Source organism: Equus przewalskii, chromosome 8 (assembly GCF_037783145.1).
Source record: "Equus przewalskii isolate Varuska chromosome 8, EquPr2, whole genome shotgun sequence".
Classification (NCBI taxonomy): Eukaryota; Metazoa; Chordata; class Mammalia; order Perissodactyla; family Equidae; genus Equus; species Equus przewalskii.
In genome coordinates this window covers 73,401,386-73,419,893 of record NC_091838.1, presented here as the reverse complement: position 1 = coordinate 73,419,893, position 18,508 = coordinate 73,401,386, and the positions used below count along the sequence as shown (strand labels likewise).

Genomic DNA, 18,508 nt, shown 5'->3' with positions numbered 1-18,508 from the left:
TGCGTCCCACACGTGTGTGCCTGAAGCCCAACCCTGAGGGTTTACCTGTGTCTTCTCTTCCTCTCACGTGAACTGCAGCTGGAGTACACAGCCCGCCTGGACTTCCTTTGGCGAGTACAGGCCAAAGAGGAGATCAATGAGATGAAGGAGCTGAGGGAACACAATGAGAACATGCTCCGGAACATCTTACCCAGTCACGTGGCCCGCCATTTCCTGGAGAAAGACCGAGACAATGAGGTGAGCCCAGGCTTGTCTGGCTGGCGAGAAGGGGTGGCACTGGGTGGGGTACAGTTGGGCACATTGATCCCAAGCTCTGGGAGAATTCCACTTCCTCCTGTGAGCACAGGAGCATGGAGACCATGCTGACCACAGGGTACAGGTCGCCCAAACCACCTAGCACTGTGGAATCTACACATGGCCTCTGTGGCCTCAGGGACCTCATCTATAAGATGGACATCATAAGATCTGCACTGGAGGACTGAATTGGAATTTGAAAGTTTTATATTTGTGTGTGTGCACATATTTAAAAAAATTATATATGCATATATATTCTTCATTCATTCTTCATTCTCCATATATTATGCATATATGTGTATGTATGTACACATATGTGTATGTATACACACACACACACATTTCCACTTCTGGGTATATACCCAAAAGAATTTAAAGTAGAGTCTTGAAGAGATATTAGTACGCCCCTGTTCACAGCAGCGTGAATTATAATAGTCAAAAGATGGAAGCAAGCCAAGTGTCCATCGACAGACAAATGGATAAACAAAATGTGATATATACATGTAATGGGATATTATTCAGCATTAAAACGAAAGGAAATTCTGACACATGCTACAACATGGATGAATCATGAATGCTTTATGCTAAGTGAAATAAGCCAATCACAAAGAGATAGATACAATATGGTTCCACCCTTGTGTTGTACCTAGAGTATCAGATCCGTAGAGACAGAAAGTAAAACAGTGGTTGCCAGGGGATGGGGGAAGGGGAAAAATGGAGTCAGTGCTTAATGGGTACAGTTTCAGTTTTGCCAGACAAAGAGTTCTGGAGATGGGTGATTGTGATGGTTGCACAACAATGTGAATGCAATTAGTGTCACTGAACTACACACTTGAAAATGGCTAAGATGGTAAATTATATTTTATGTGTATTTACCACAATTTAAAATAACAATAAGAATATAATGAAAATATCTATGTATATGTACATAGGTACATGTGTATGTATACATATATATGCGCTAACGCATAGCTTCTCAACACATTGCCTAGCATGTAGTTGGTGCTCAAAAATGCCCTTTTACTTAAAACTGTTTTTCTTGTTATATTATCCCTGAAGGGTCACTCCGTGAAGTTAGTCCAGCTGCCAGTTTTCTTTCTTCATTCTCTGATCTTTGCTTAGCAGTGAGCACCTCAAAGAGACCCAGTGACCGGGCCCCTCTTACATCTCAGGCACTGTCCTGCACACAGCAGTGAATGAGAAGACAGTCATGTGCCTAGAAAACTTTACCTTCAGATGTGGGTGGGGATGGAGGGGCTCTGATCGAGGGAGGGGAACGGGAAAGGAAGCTAACATCTTTGGCCCGGCTGTTCCATGGCTGTGAATTTATTGTGTCAGCTAATCCTGCTAACGTATAGCATTTTTCCTCATTTTACAAATCAATTCACTGAGACTCAGACAGGTTCAGTAATTTGTCCAAAGTCACAAAGTTATTAGTTGGAGGCTCAGATCGATTACACAAGGGAACCCCGTGGGGGCAGCCCTGAGTGCGGAGAAGCCTGAATGAAGGGCATGCGAGGAGGAGGGCAGAGTCTGAGGCGGTACCACTCAGCCACTGGGGCTGCCTGGTTATTGGACTGAATGCATTGTTAGAAGAGATGGTTCCGGTGCTCCTCAGTACTGCATAGTATTTGTTAGCCCCTGTGGTATCTGGGAACAGGCGTGGACAACTGATGGGCCGCTGGAAGTACCTGGTGGGTCCATAAACACAACGTGCCCATTAAGAAGTGAGCCACAGATGGAAGCATATTGGAAATCGACCCAATCATGCTCTGAGAGCCTCCACTCAGTATTGACGAAGTCAGTGGGAACCCTTGGAAACTATCAGCTCATCACATCTCTTGTCCCCAAAGTTGATTTTCATGGCAGGGGAACTGCCATCTTCAAGAAGGAGAAGGCACTTCCATTTCAGCAAATGCCCCCTCTGGTCCAGGCGCTTTACATGTATTCACTGATTTAATTCGCACAGCAATCCAGAAAGGCTGATATTTTATCCCATTTCACAGATGAGATGGAGAATCTAGGAGGAAATAGATCAACTCCTCCATAGGATAGGACGTAAAAAGATCAGAGAAGGCTTCCTGGAGGAGTCCTCAATTGCACCAGGTCTGATGAATGAGGAGGTAACTATTTATTCAGCCACCTTCAGTAAAATATTATCGAGCACCTACCATGTGCCAGGTACTTGGCAGACAAGGTGAGGAGAAGCATTCCAAGCAGAGGGAACAGCTGTGCTGAAGTGCAGAGGCCAGAGGACAGTTGGTGCAAGCTGGCAGCACCGTGTGTCCAGGGCGCAGCGAAGAAGCTGGGGGTGATGGGGACCTGGCTGCAAAAGCAGGCATGGGCCAGGTCAGGAAGACACCACTGTGTCCCAGCAAACGCCGATGTGGTGACGTGGAGTCAGCCCTGAGGGGATGCCGAGTGGTGTACGGCTGGCTGGAAGGGTGGTGTCTGGCCAAGCACATGCCTTAGCTTTTGGCTGTGAAAGGGCAGCTTTGTCTGAGCAAAGCAAGCTAAACGTCTCAGGGATCTGAGTCACAACAAACATCCAACAATACTTATTGTGTTGTTGCAGACTGTGCAGTAGGCGTCACACTAGCACCGTATGAGGTCCTGGGACACTCATGTGAACTAAACAGATGAGGACTTGCCATCACTCAGTTTACATTCTAATGGGAGCAGACAAATGACTATCATACAGAAACATGTGAGGACACTTTATGTGATCGGTGCTCCAGTGCGCATGCACAGATCACCTGCTAGTCAGTGACTGCTGACTGGCAGGTGTGGGCAGGGGAACAGCTCAGAGACGGCCACATCTGAGCTGTGACTGAACTATCAGAAAGACCGAGTCATGCCAAGAGAGCGGGCAGGAGGTGGGAGTGTTCAGGAAAGAGAGGAGCAGCGTAAGCAGAGGCCCCAGGGAGAAGGAGCTCGCGGTGCCCACAGAATAGGAAGAAAACAAGCATATAGGACTGTGTTAATTCTCCAAGGCTCCTGTAACCAAGTACTATGAATTAGGTTGTTTAAAGCATCAGAATGTATTCTTTCCCAGTTCTGGAGGCCACAAGTCTGAAGTCAAGGTGTAGACACAGCCGTGCTCCCTCCAGAAGCCCCAGAGGAGAAGCCCTTCTTGCCTCTTCCAGCTTCTAGTGGCCCCAGGCACTCCTTGGCTTGCGGCCACATCACTCTGGCCTCTGCCTCCATCTTCATGTGGCCTTCTCTCTCCTTATAAGGACATGTGTCCTCTTCTCTTCTTAGATTTAGGGCCCATTCTAATCTGCTGTGACCTCATCTTAATTACATCTGCAAAGACCCTATTTCCAAATAAGGGCACATTCTGAGGTTCCAGGCAAATGTGAATTTTAGGGGACACTATTCAATCCACTCCAAGGATAACGGGTAGAGTGGTGAGCGACGTGGAGGAAAACCCTGGCCAGGGCCTGGCAGTCGGGTCATATGGGCTATGGTAAGGTTTGGGTCACCCTTTTAAGTGCAATAAGAGTCTTTGGAAAGTTTTAACCATAACCTAATCTGATTGGCTGCTGGTAGAGAGTGGAGAGAAGAGTCACAAGACCAGAAGCTGCTTAGGAGACCGGAAAATAGCCCAGGTAAGGCCCTGGCGAGGAGGCCTAGGATGGTGCCAGTGGAGATGGAGAGCAGTGGATGAATTCCATGGACCTTTTGGAAGTGGAGTCAATAGGACTTGATAATGGAGTGGATGTGGGAGGTGAGAAATGAAAAAAATCAAACCCTTTGACTCACCCTCTAATCACCTAGAAAGAGGGAACTCAGGAAGGAACTGGAGGGTGCCTTTAAATGCCTGAGGGGCCGTCACGTGGGAAGGACTGGCCTTACTCTGTGAGACTCCAGAGGGCACACCTAGGGCCATGGACAGTCCACAGGGGACAAACGTGGGCTCTGTATTAGGAGGAGCCTTGTGAGGGTGGAGCCATCAGACTGCCTTCTCCCCACAATACTGTAAACAACGCAAAGGCAGGGACCACACCAACCTTGGTCACCACTGATCCTCGGGGCCTGGTGTGCCTGCCCTGTGGCCATGTTCCTTAAAGGTTTCTGGAAGAATTGGAATGGTGAGGCCCCTCGCTGAAGCATTCATTAAGGAGAGGGGAGCCCTTGACAAGGATGCTACAGAGGCAACATAAGTTGTCTGGGAGGCTGCACTAAGACAACCCTTCCGGCACTGATTTTCAAACTGAGCTGAACAGGAGATGAAAATCCCTTGGAACAAAGGTCACAAACTGGCTGACTCTGAGACAAATCTGACCAGGGAGCCAGTGGACTGGGATCATGGTTGGTTGGTTGGTTGGTTGGTTGGTTGGTTGGTTGGTTGGTTTGCTTATTTGTTTTAATTTGTGGATTTGATGCCTTTAGGCATAGAATGGGATCTCCAATGTATCCATTATATCTTGTCACTATGTTACCTTTTGGTCCCCTAAAGACATTTGGGTTTGTGACCCTTGCCTTAGGATAGAACTGAGAGAGACCTATGGGGTCCATTTCCCATCCAGGCCACTATAGAAAGGCCAATGGAAGAAAAGCCAAGAGGATGAGTAATCTGTGCTTGGATAATCAGCTTTTGATGTTCTCAGGCCCTTGAGGCTCTCTTGGATGGAGATCAAGGCACCAACCCACCCTCCTCAACAGACGGGGTTCTCTGGAATGGGGCTGAGACTTGGTTTCCTCAAGGCTCCCTAAGGTCGGGTTCTTTGTTGCAAGAGCTTCTTGATGAAGCAAGGAAAGCAGAGAGAGTATCTATGTGCATCAACCATGACCACCAGAAGGAAAGGCTGGAACACTGGAGCCCTCAGAGGGAAAACCCCGAGAGAAATGAAAGGAAAGCTGCTTTTTGATCAGGATACTGAGACAACGAGGTATTTGGGACCAGTGAGAACAAGAACATACTGACTTCATTCTGAAAGGAAGGAGACCGACCAGAGATGCCAAGACTCCAGGCAATCAACTGTGATCCAAGCCCAACTCCCACTGAGCAAAATAAACAGCAGGTTCAGACTTAATCAGATGTAGAAGACATTTTCAATAAAATGTCTTGTCATGCTTATTTGGGGTTTTATAAATATTTAAACAGTTCACACTCGACTAGGCTTAAACACAGAAAGTCTTTACATTGCCTAGAGAATTTTCACATTATGATGAAACACCATTTACTGAACACCTACTGTGTGCCAGCTACTGGGGTAGGCAATTGATGGAAATGATCTTTTCCTTCTATTCACAGTCTTCAGGGGAGAGTTCTGTCAACCCCACATTATTGATGAAGAAACCGGGGCTCGGAGAGGTCCACAACAGGCCTCGCTCTATTTAAGCAAAGCTGCCACTCAAATCTGGTCCCTCAGATTTCTTCCCTCTGTGCCACACAACCCTTATCATGCTGCCCCTGGAATTTTGGCAAGACCAGGTTGTGTGTGTGTGTATGTGTGTGTGCGTGTGTGTGTGTGTGTGATGTCTGTGTGGCAAGGCTTACACTGTGTAGGTATTTGGAAGAACTGGGATATGGATGTAAATATGGATGCATGTGTGGAAAAATTTGGTGTGTGTGTGTAGGAAAGAGATAGAGAAAAACAGTAGCATCACATGTGACAGGGTGGCAGAGGCAGGACTGCTGTGGCTGCAAGAACCCCCACTTTCATGCTGTCACTGTAAGAGGTATTTTTAGCTTCTCTTGCTACAAATCTGAACTGTGATAACAAACCTCTGAAAATCTGATCTGTGAGTCTGGGCCCCAGCTTTCACGGGGCCATAGCCATGCTCGTGAATGAGAGCAATAGGAAGTAATAATGATTATCCCCATTTCATAGATGAAGAAACTGAGGCTCAGAGAAGTAAAGGAATTTTCCCAAGGTCACAAATCCAGTGAGTAGTGAGCTCCCACTGAACCCCAGGTACAGGCGTACCTCGTTTTATTGCACTTCTCTTTATGGTGCTTCGCAGATACTGCATTTTTTACAGGACCCTCCACTAGCAAAGATTGTGACTCTCTGAAGTCTCAGATGATGGTTAGAATTTTTAACAATAAGGTATTTTTAATTAAGGTATGTACATTGATTTTTTAGACATGATGCTGTTGCACCCTTAATAGACTACAGTATAATGTAAACAGAACTTTTATATGCTCTGGGACTCAAAAATTCATGTGACTTGCTTTATTGTCACATTTGCTTTATTGTAGTAACCTGGAACCAAACCCGCAATGTCTCCAAGGTATGCCTGTATTGATAAACTCAAACCCAAATTTTGTGTTTTCTCCTCCACCTTGCCATGAGGGCGTGAGTGGGAGAGACAAGGGAGCAGTAACAAGCGATGACCCAAACCATCCAAACACAGGGCAGTGGACAGAGCCTTGTCCCCTGGAACATCCTGTCCAGGTCTTTTCTGGCTGTGTCATCCACACGAAAGTTCTAGCAGCTTCTGCTATTCCACTGGACTTTTGGCTTAGTAATGGGGCCCACCACCCTGGGCAGCGACTTTCTTGCAGATAAGGCCAGCTGGGCTGGGTCACCAGGGTCAGCAGTCTGTTGCTGAGTCCAGGAAACCTGCTCACTCATCCTGGCTTTATGAAACCTGCTGAAAGGACACGAAGGAGGGCAGCTGTCTCAGGTGTTGGACAGTCAGCACAGCACAGATTACATCTCTGCCACTAACTAGCTGTGTGACCCAGGGCAGCTTACCCAACCTCTCTGAGTCCATCTCCTCATCCAATTAATGAGGAAATAATTCTGCCCTTACTGAGTTGATGTGAGAACCAAATTGGGTAAGAAAACGTGAAGCACCTGATGGAGCCTGGTGCATGGCAGGTTCAGTACCCAAAGGCCACATGGTGTGCACGAAAGTTCAATGCCCAGGGTTCAGTTTCTCCTGGCCAGTCTCTGCCTCAGATAGCATCTGGCAGGGAGGAAGGGTGAATCTCTGCCCATCCCATTCACCCCTTCACCCTCCAAGGGGGTGCAACAGAGTCGACATCTGAACTCAAGTCACAGCTCTTTGTTTATGCACCGTGGGCACCCCCAACATCAAATCCACCGTCTGTTCAGATGGACGTACCAGAACCAGTTTGCAGTTCCAAAGACATTTATTCCTAGGCCTCATTCTGTTTATCATTGTTGTTATTGTTGTGGTTATGGTTAGTGCGATTATTATTATTCTTAGCAGCAGTAGCACGGGCTCTAGCGTCTGACTGCCTGGTATGAATCCCAGCTCTACCTCTTAGCAACTGCAGGTCTTGGGAAAATTACTTAACCTCCACATGCCTGAATTTCCCCATAGACAAAACCCGTCTCATCTGTATCTACCTCGTGGGGCTGTTGTGAGCATTAAATGAGATGATGCGTGTGCAGTGTTCTATGTCATGCCTGCCACATAGTACATGCCTGACAGATGTAGCTGACATTAGTAGCATTATCTTTATTATTTAAGCAATCAGAATATTCCAATTGTCAGCAAAGGCTGAGAACTAAACCTAAGAATAGTGTGGGAGGAGGTGGGATTCATTAGAACTCTCAAGCAGACAAATGATTGATAAGAAACCCCTGGTGACCAGCCATTTTATATCACAGAGGCATTGATATCACCAGGCGTAAGCTGAAGTGGGAGGGACGACTGAGTATTTATAGAATGGGTTTCAGAGGTCTGTGGCAGGGTTTTCTCTTTCTTCTCTATTTTAAGTGGAAAATAGAAATATAGGTGTCACGGGCTGAATTGTGTCCCCACAATTCATACATTGAGGTGCTAATCTTCAGTACCTCTGAATGTGGCTGCATTTGGATGTAGGATCTTTAAAGAGGTGATTAAGTCCAAATGAGGGCTTAGGGTGGGCCCTCAGCCACTATGACTGGTGTCTTTATGGGAAGAAGTTAGGACACAGACACACACAGAGGAAAAACTGTGTGAAGACACAGGGAGAAGATGACCAAGCCATGGAGAGCAGCCTCAGAAGACACCAACCCTGCAGACGCCTTGATCTTGGACTTGTAGCTTCCAGACTTGTGAGCAAATAGATTTCTGTTGTTTAAGTCGCCCAGTCTATGGCACTCGGTAACGGCAGCCTGAGCAGACTAACGCAATAGGTAATAGAGGACACCGACATTTGCTTCTCCAAACCACAGCCGTTTAGAGGAGGTGGTTCTGTTGGTTTGTTTGTGTAGGTCTTTGACCCGTAAAGCAGAGAGTCAGGCTCCTCCTGTGGTATCACTCCTTTGTTCAAGGCCAAGGTGAACGTCCTGCCTTAGAAAGCCACGTGCCCTTGCTCTGGTCCCCGGCTACAATCTGTCCCCCCACTGCCACCAACCCAACACAACCCAGCAAGTCACCAGCTGCCTGTGCTCTTTTGGACAAGGACTAGTGAAAGCATCCATTCAGATTCATCCACACTTAAAGCTCAAGACTGACTGATCATGAATCAGGGACGCCATCTTACTCAGACCAAGAGCGTGAAAGGCCGAGGAAGCACGTTCAGGTGTGCGGACTGGGGAAGACCCTGGGGGTCCTCAAACTCTGGCTCCTCTGCTATTAGCTGTGTGATCCCAAACAATGATTTAACTCCTGCCTGTCTCATTTTCCTTATCTGTAAAGTGGGGATAATAATGGTATCTGCGTCACAGGATTATCACAAGGATTAAATCATTGAGTTCATACGAAACTGCTTTGTAAGCTTTAATGTTTCCTACGAAGGCCAAGAAGTCATTAACTCAACAGATAGTTTTGAGCATTCGTCTTGTACTGGACCCTGTATAGGGCAGCATTATATTGCAGGCTTCCAGAAAATACTAATTGGATGATGATTGGAATGCACTAAGATGAATGGCATGGGGTCCCTGCCATCCCAGAGTCCACATGTAAAGGAAGAGATGGACACGAAGGCAATAATGCAGGCTGCCAGGGCCATAGTAGAGGGTTGCTCAGGGTGCTGCCACAGCACTGAGCTCAGCCTCCTAACCTCTGTGAGTCTAGGGGGGCTTATGGAAGACATGGTATCCAACAGGTTAGTGAAGGCAGAAGACAGGAGTTAGCCTAGTTGGGGAGGCTGCGTGCAGGGAAGAAAGGGTATGACCCATCAAGGGACAGACAGTAAGAACAAAAGCATTCAAGTTTGAAACAGAAGACTGTGTGTGTCTTTGCTTGGCTTCTTCCAGAAGCAGACCTTGAGACAAGGATTCGAGTGCAAGTAATTTGCTTGGAGGTGGTCCCAGGAAACATGGGTAGGCAGGAGAGTAGGAAGAAGGCAGAGAAAGGAAGGTACCCAATAAATGATGCCTTATTAGACTAGTTACCTCTCTGGGCCACTGGACCTTAATCCCACTGGGAATTCAGGGTAATGGTGTAGAAAGCATACTTCGAAGTTATCTGGCCCAAGAGATGAAGGAGCTGGGGATTATACACCAATTCCCACCAGTCATTGGTTAAGAGCAGCCCTCAAGGGCATTAATTTCCCAGAGCTTTCAGCCTGCTGCTCACATGGGCAGAGTGCGCTCTAGTGGCCAGAGGAAAACTCCATGCAGCTGGATCTTGGGTGAGAGAATTCACGCCGGCAGGACACCTACAGACAGCATCCACTACAATGTGTACAGAGAAGTATGAATGCTTTGGTGTTTCTGGAACACAAGGTCCAACACAGGGAATTGCAGGCAATGAGGCTGAAGAGATATGTGGAGACAAGGGCATAAATAGAGGAATATATGTCTTGCTCCTATGTTTGAGCTTTACTCTGAGGGCAATGGGGGGCCACTGGAGGGTTTCAAGAATGAGAGAGGCATGGTCATATTGTGTCTTTAAAAGTTCACTCTGGAGCCAGTCCTGATGGCCTAGTGGTTAAAGTTTGGCGCTCTCACCACTTTGGCGGCCCAGGGTTCATTTACCAGTCATGGAACCACACTACCCGTCTGTCAGTTGCCATGCTGTGGCAGTGGCTCACATAGAAGAACTAGATGGACTTACAGCTAGGATATATACCTATGCACTGGGGCTATGGAGAGAAAAAAAAATGAACTGAATTGATAAGGAACCTTAAAAAAAATTTTCGCTGCGGCTGCCATGTGGAATGTGCCTTTGGATGGAACAAGACTGGAGTCAGGGAACCAAGAGGAGGTCCTCATTAGTGGCCAAGCAGGAAAATGAGAAAGGCCTGATAAGTCACAATGGCAGGAGGGTTGGAGACAAAAGGAAACCCAGCAGGACCTGGAAGCTTATTGAATCTGGACTTGATGGGGAAGAAAGAGTCAAGGATGACTCTGAGGGTCTCTAACTTTGATGACCTGGCAACACTGGTGCCACCAACTGAGTCAGAGAGTGAAGGAGTAGGTACAGGCTTAGATGCAGAGAAGATGCACTGAGGTGCAGCATTTATAATTTGAGGAGTATGAGGGCAACCCAGCATGAGACACAGAAACGTAAAGGCCAAGGAGAACTGATGTGGAGACAGGAATTTAGAGACTGTCACATACGAGTGTTGGTGAAAGGCTGACAGCAAAAGAAATGACCCAGGTAAGTATATGAATTTTGAACGATGCGGTGGGTCAAGGACAGAACCTTGGCAATCGCCAACATTTAAGGTGAAAGATAAGCCAAAAAAGGGATCCTTGAAGAGACCAGGCACAGGGAAGACAAATGTGGTGAAGCATAGAAGGTCAGGAGACTCATGGTCTCGGGAGTGCTCACTACCTCCATCTGCAGAGGTGTCCAGGAAGATAGGAACTGATGTTTGAGTAGGGATTTTTCCACTTTAGCTGGCAGTCTGACCTATTCCCGAGCCACTTCATCTCAGCCTGAGGTATGAATGAGCGTTGAAAGAGTGGGAACAGGCAGTGGAGAAAGCTAGTTTAAGAAGTTTGGAGGAAGATGAAGAGAGACTGGTTGGTAAGTCACAAGCATCTTCAGGATCCAGGACATGTTGTACTTTTTCTCAATGGAGACACTTAGGGAAGGGGGTGGGGGTGAAGGAGGGGGAGGAGAGGAGAAAGCAACCAAGAAAAGGAGCACAATGGGAAGAAATTGCTGGAAAAGTTCGAAGGAGGTCAAGAGATGAGGTAGAAGTGTTGACCTTCAGCAGAAGGAAAAATGAATCATCTGGAGTTGAAGCAAAAGAGATAAAAATAAGTAAAAACGCAGATAAGTGTATGAGTATTGGAACAGAGGTGGGTCACTGCCAGGAGCCCCAGTCTTCTCAAGGAGGTAGGAGACAAGATCATCTACTGAGAGGAATCAAGTGAAGGGTGAAGTTAAGGAGAGTGGTGAGGGTTTGGACTAGCCACTCAGGAGAACAGAATAGGAAGCTGACCAAGGACAAAATGGCGGACAGTCAGAACTCTGGGCCCAGCTGAGGCTGGAGGCCGTGAATTTTCAACGGTCCCAGTCCACACGGTGATGGTGCTGTGGTTACAGTGTTGACGTGTCTGAGCCCCCATTCTCTGTCCTCTGTGGGCATCTGGGCATGTCTGCAGATGCACGTACACACAGGTAGCATCATTGCAGGACCTCACCTCTGATAACTGTTTCTGGCTGTCTCTCTGTGACTTTCCACCCAGGAGCTGTATTCTCAATCCTATGATGCCGTTGGGGTGATGTTCGCCTCCATCCCAGGGTTTGCAGACTTTTACTCTCAGACCGAAATGAATAACCAAGGAGTGGAATGCCTGCGCCTCCTGAATGAGATCATTGCTGACTTTGATGAGGTAAATCGAAGCCTTAGGAATTTGTGATCATAAATGGGCATCATTGTTGTCACAGCATTATGTTGTTATTATAGCAATGGCCATTTTTTGCGCTTACAGAATTTGAGACTGCATTATAAATACAAACATGTATTCTCTAATTTAATTACCACAATTATCCCATGAAATAAATGCTTTTGTTCCTCCATTTAGGGGATCAAGAACATCAGCCTCAGAGAGGCTAGGTAATTTAACCCAATGACACACAACTAACAAACGGCAAAAGCAGGACTTGACCAGAGGCCACTGCTCCTCAGGCACTGGCATCACAGAGACTGGCCACTGATGGGGACATTTCTCCATCTGCGCAAAGTGCCAAAGATAAAGCCATCAATTAGCATATGGTCAGCGACCTAAACACGAGTATAAACATACTCCAGATAGTACTTTCTTCTTCCAGCCTCCATGAGTCTAAAGAACACATAATGTGGGAGAAAAAATACTCATGCTGGACTTCACTTACATGAATAGACTTGGCAGGAGTGGGCCTTCTCTTCCTCATTGCCCACCTTGAAGTAGGACACCAGTGTCCATCACTTGCCTAAGCCTGAGCTGAGAAGTAAGTGATTAATTAAGGAAATGCTAGGGAAGAAGCCAAACCAAGACGTGGGTTCAGCTGAAGTCTAGCCTCAGCCTGTTTCCCCCTGGGGAGCTCAGGAGATTGGTCCCATGGAGTGGTCTCACATTGAGGCAAGGGGGCCAGGTTTCTGTACATCTGTATTAGTCAGCCTTTGGCTGTGGGCTTCCCCGCTGGAGGTGCATGACCTCCCAGGCATTTCCAGCAAGGCGGGGGGGCTCCAGTTGGCCCAGGGCCGTTCTCCAAAAAGAGTACAGCAATGCATCGTCAGCAGCTGGCCCTCATGGCATTCCTGAGGACGGCCCCATAAAGGAGATCTAGGTGGGACACCAATAGCATTTACTACATCGCGCTGAACAACGTCCTCTCCCTCAATCCCCACGTTCCATCTGGCTACTGGGTCCTGCGGATTCCTTCTTAATGGCTCTCCGATCTGCCCCTTTGTCCCCATCTGCGCTGCCATTGTCTTGCTTTAGGCTGTATTATGTCTCACCTGGAAGACTGCAGTCACCTCCCAGCTGCTCTCCCTCCTGCATCTCACCCTCAGCAGCCACCAAAAGCAGGAAGAGTTGGTCACATCCTTTTGAAACCTAAAACCCAGTGGTGGCTCCCTTTTGCCAACTCCTCATAAGGTCACCAGAGGCTTTGCACTTACTGTCCCTGTACCCTCTGCAGACTTCCCTCCCACTGCATGCCACCTGACCCGCTGTCCAGCACCATCCTGCTACTTACAAGCCATCATGCCTACCTGGCTATTTCACATGCTGCTCCTTCTGCCCAGAAATTATGCCATCCTCACCATACCTCATCCTCTCTCCCTTGACTCCACAGCCAGCAGAAAACCTAATACTTATTTAACAGTCAGTTCAAACATCATCTCTACTTGTGAAGCCTCTTCTAATCCCCCTCTACCCAGGTAAATGTTGTCCTTTTTTGATGAATAACTCATACTCCAAAAAACCTTCGACCACAGAGCGTGAAGCTCTTCAGTGCGCAGATCTGCCTCCCCTACTGGCACTCGGTTCAGGGCCAGAGACCCATCTTATTAATAGAAGTGTTTAGCACAGTTGCGACAAATGTAAAGCATTTTCAATACATAACATTTAGTTGCTATTTATCCCTCACACCAAACCCACAAGATAGGAATTATTAGCCTTCGTTTTATAAATAAGCAAATCTGAGGCTCAGAGACACCAAGAGTGCCCAGGCTTTGCCACCACTAAGTGGCACCGCCAAGATTTGAACCCAGGTCTGACATACTGTTTGGTTTTTAATCATGGTGTTGCCCTGTTTGTCACTTAGCTGGCATTTCATGGTGCTGGTTTTGAGGTCGTAAACTCAGTGATGGCCGTTTCAGTTGTCCTAGGGATGGGGGTGAAGGTCAAGATCAATAAGACAATCACTTGCTGCCTGCCATGGCTTCACAGTCCAGGGAGAGACAGGGTGACTATGAGTCACTTCTACACACAGAGTCGGTGGTAAGTGGCCTCGTACAGAGGGCCTTGCGCTGTGGGGAGTGGAGGGTGATTCTGTGGTAATGGTACCTTCATTCCTGCTCTCTGTGCTAGGCCAAAAGCTCATGAAGATAGAAGTTATACTCTTACATATCCTGTTACATCCCCAGGGCCTAGCACTATGCTTACTAAGTATTTACTAAAGGAATTATATAATCAATTAATTAATTAATTGCTGGGGGCAAATAATAAGCTGGCAAATGGTAAGGTGAAGATGGTTTAGTGCAATCCAAACGTAGTTTCAGATAAAAATAACTATTAAAAATAATCTGCCTGAAGGTTGAGATACAAGGCTTTGCTTTATTTTAAACTCTAGAGCATTCCTTCTCCCAGAAGTGCGCACTAACATGTTTTTTAATTGCAATAAATAAATCGGAACTAAATTTGCATCTCAGTGCCCCATATTGTAGACACCCCCGTCTTCTGAAAACAGACAGCACCCCTAGTGGTGTAGATGGGTGTTTACAGAGGGAAGTCAGAGAGGTGGGAGAGATTTGGTCCAAGAGGATGGATTTTAGACCAGAAGGAGGAGGAGGAGATGGAGAGGAGGTGAAAGATGAGAGAGAGGGGAAGGAGGAAGGAAAGAGAGGAAGTAGAAGAGAAGGGGCAGAGCAGGAAGAAGGAGGAAGAGGCTGTAGTCAACAGGGAGAAAAGAACATTCCCTGGCTTGCCAACCCCAAGCACTGTCAGCTTTCCCACTCGGGTCCATGGGTCACCCAGACATGCCTTCTTTCTTTGGGTCAAGAGAGACCCTCTGGATTCTGCCTTGGCTAAGCTCCAGCCGGATGCTCTGGAGCTCACGTTAGTAGCCATGCTGCTCTTTTTGCTGGTAATAATTACCATGGGAACCTGAGAGCACGTGAAATTCATTCTTGGCTCAGAGGAAGGCTGAACATTGCACGGAGCACAGGCTCCAAGATGGGGTTTGCAATAACCCCATGCTGGAGCTCCTTGCCCCACAGCCTCTGCCCAGGCGAAGGCTGAGGAGTCAGCTCACATCTCAGTGCTCCATGCAGACCAGTGAGTTAATAAGGGGGCTGACTAGGAAGCACGTTATGCCTCAGACGGTTTTCGCTATGTAGTAGATAAACTCGCTGCATGGATATTAAATGAAATAACGAAGCTTCTTGCTGCCTCCAAATCGACTTCTGAAGAAGAGGCAGCTCTGCCTGGGCCTGAAATCGGCCCTGGGCCAAATTGTTCCAAGGAAGAGAGAGGAAGGAAGAGTTCTTCCCAACCTGCGGGAAGCTGGGAAAATGCAGCGTAAGGAGGCAGAGGGAGGGAGGCAGGCAACGGAAGGCATGCCAAGATCTCTGAGCTAAAACACTAACAGCCAAGGGCTGCTAAGAGACCAAACCTGCTTACTGGTGTCTGAGGGCAAATGTCAGACACGCTCCCAGGCTGAGGACGTGCAGACAGCTCCAGCCCCTTTCTGCACTGGGTGCAGCTTGTGGAATCTCATCCAGGGCAGCTCAAGACACAAAAATAATGAACAATGGCTACCTCGGCCGCAAATCAGTCTAAACACACACTCATACACACACAAACAGCAAATCACAAACGCACCTACCTGTGTTTCCCAGAAGAGTTTCTCTCCAGCTGGAATTTTCCAAGTTCTGTTAGCTCCTGATTAATTTTGAGAGGATGCCTGTAGCAAGTTGTATAGAAAATCCACCTCGTCCTCTTGGTCTGGCCCATCTGTCTGCCCAGCGCCGGGATGGCATGAGCCCCCGAGGAGAGTACAATCTTAAAGGGAGGCAGAGAGTTGGAGAAACAGAAGTTACACCCAAAACCTGCCAACATAGGCAAATAAAAGTCTAAAATTTAGACTCGGGAGCCAGAGAGGTTTAAGTTTGGAACCTAGTGCCTCCACTCAGGGCTGGCTTCATGGAGGTGTGACCTGTGCAGTGGGGGGAGTGAGACAGAGTCAGAATCTGGATACCTTTGAAGTGGAACTAAGCATCTTCTGACAGATTAGATGTGGGTCATGAGGTTTTTATCTAGAACAACTGGGAAGATGGAGACACCATTAAACAAGCCAGCAGTGGGTAGAGAGGACCAAGGACGTAGCTTTGGGAATGGCAGATTGGGGATGCCTATCAGACCTGTAATGGGGATGTTGCTTAGCGATTGTATAGCGAGTCTGAAGGTCAAGGGAGGACACACACATTGCAGAGTCTTCAGCAAAGAGATTACGTTGAAAGCTATGAGCCATGATGAGATGTAAGAGAGTGAGTTTAGGTGGATCCTGAGCCCTGGGGCCACCTACATTGTGAGATAAGGAAGATAAAAAGAAACTAGCAAAGGAGGCTGGTGAAGAGTTGTCGGTGAAGTGGAGGTAAAGCCATAAGTAAGCAGAAACAAGTGGGGAAAAGATGTCACAATCAACTGGGCGCAGTCAACTGCGTCAAATGCTGCCAATGGGCCAAGTAAGGTGAGGCCTGAGGACTGGCCAGTGGATAGGAATGGGGAGGTCATTCTGGACGAGAGTGATCTCAACGGCATAGGGGGCTGGGGGGAAACTGGTCTGCAGTGGGTTTAGAAAAGAATGGGGAAGAAGAAATCGGAGGCAGTGAGTAGAGACAACTCTTTGAGAAGTTTTATAGCAAAAGGAAGGAGATAAGTGGAAAGAAAAGTGGTGTCTACAAAGACTTTGTTAAGATGGAAAAATAACAGCAGGCCTCTTCTTAATTCTTTGAACCTGGCATACATCCTCCCCAACCTGGGGGCTTCATTCCTGCTGTCCCCTCTATGTGGATGCGCCTCCGAATCTTTCCATGCCGCCAGCTTCCCAACACACAAAGCTCATACACCCACTGCTAGAAAACCTCTCCTCACTCTAGAACTGAAGTTAGAAATCACTGGCTCAGGGAAGATTTCCCACATCCTCCAGATTTTATCAAAATGGTCCATTCTCTTCATTCCCACATCGTGTATGTTTCCATCATAAACTTTACTGAAATTGAACTAGAGTGTGTTTTCTGTGGTTATTTATTTAACATCTGACCCCCCTACCTGGGCTGTTAGCTTCAGGATGCTGGGAACTCACGTGCCTTGTTCATCAGACATTGTAGAAGCTCCATGAGTCACTGCTGTATTAGCCTCTTACTGCTGCCATAACAAATTTAGTAGCTTGAAAACAGATATTTATATCTTGATAAACAGAAATTTATTATCTTAGAGTTTGGAGGTCAGAAGTCCAAAATGGATCTCACCAGGCTAAATCAATGTGTCAGCAGGGCTGTGTTCCTTCTGGAGGGTCTAGGGAGAATCCGTTTCTTTGCTTTTTCCAGCTTCTAGTAGCCACCTGCATTCCTTGGCTTGTGGCCCCTTCCTCTGCCTTTAAAGTCAGCAATCGCATCACTGTGACCTCTGCTTCTGTCACCACATCTCCTTCTTTGTCTCCTGCCTCCTTCTTTTACTTAGAAGGACCATTGTGATTACATTGAGCCCACCCAGATAATCCAGGAAATATCCCCATCTCAAGATCATTAACTTAACCTGCAGAGTCCTTTTTGCTATGTAAGGTAACATATTCACAGGTCCCAAGGATTAGGACACGGGCATCTTTTGGGGAGGACTGGGGAGAACACTGTTCTGCTTCCCACAGTTTAGACAAAGGTTTCTCTTTCTTAGCATTAAAATCCAAACCGCAGGAAAGGTTGAAGGAAATGTCAAGGATGGTACCCATTCTTCCATTCAATCATTCATTCATCCCTACTGTGTGCTAGGCTCTGTCTAGGTGTTGAGTAGTAAACACAACAGGCAAAAATGCCTGCCGACAGGAAATTTACCTTCCAGTGGGAAAGATGACAATAAACAAGCACAATTGGGGTAAGTGCTAAGGAGAGAAGATAAAACAGGGAAGGGAGATAAGAAAAGTAGCTACCTCAAGAATGCTAAACCAGTCAGAGGGAGATCCTCAGTGTGAGCCAGGGGCCTGTTTTGGGGCCCCCCAGCCTGCTGGAAGAATAAACACCAAGACTAACACCACTGCCTGGATCTGTTTCAGCTGCTCGGCGAAGACCGGTTTCAAGACATTGAAAAAATTAAGACCATTGGCAGCACCTACATGGCTGTGTCAGGCTTGTCACCTGAAAAACAGGTAAAGGAACTCTTTGGACTCAGCCACAACCCAAGGCAGGGGCCTTACTATTGTCATGGAGCTGAAGAAGGTGAGGCCAGCATCACCAGGCAGCTTGGGGACCGGGAGGGAGGTAATCTGATGAACAGGATATTCTAGTTGTGGGATGCACATTTGCCCCCAAGGTAAGTAGAGTCTACTGGATGAAACAATCCTTCCTTATGATTGGGAAACCTCTAGGCTTCATTCTGAAGCTCCCTGTTCACTTGATGAACAAAATCATGGTCCAGAAACA

The 18,508-nt window shown here is 47.2% G+C and overlaps 1 protein-coding gene across 4 annotated transcripts in view; it reads left to right on the top strand.

Moving 5' to 3' along the window:
- The window catches only part of ADCY8 (adenylate cyclase 8), a 216,953-nt gene that overhangs the window by 193,744 nt on the left and 4,701 nt on the right, over positions 1-18,508 (top strand). For all 4 annotated transcript variants that reach the window (XM_070630986.1, XM_070630985.1, XM_070630988.1 and 1 more), the window contains 3 exons: positions 79-237; positions 11,853-11,999; positions 18,142-18,234. In XM_070630986.1, coding sequence (XP_070487087.1) covers positions 79-237; positions 11,853-11,999; positions 18,142-18,234 — 399 coding nt within the window. The remainder of the gene's footprint in view (positions 1-78; positions 238-11,852; positions 12,000-18,141; positions 18,235-18,508) is intronic.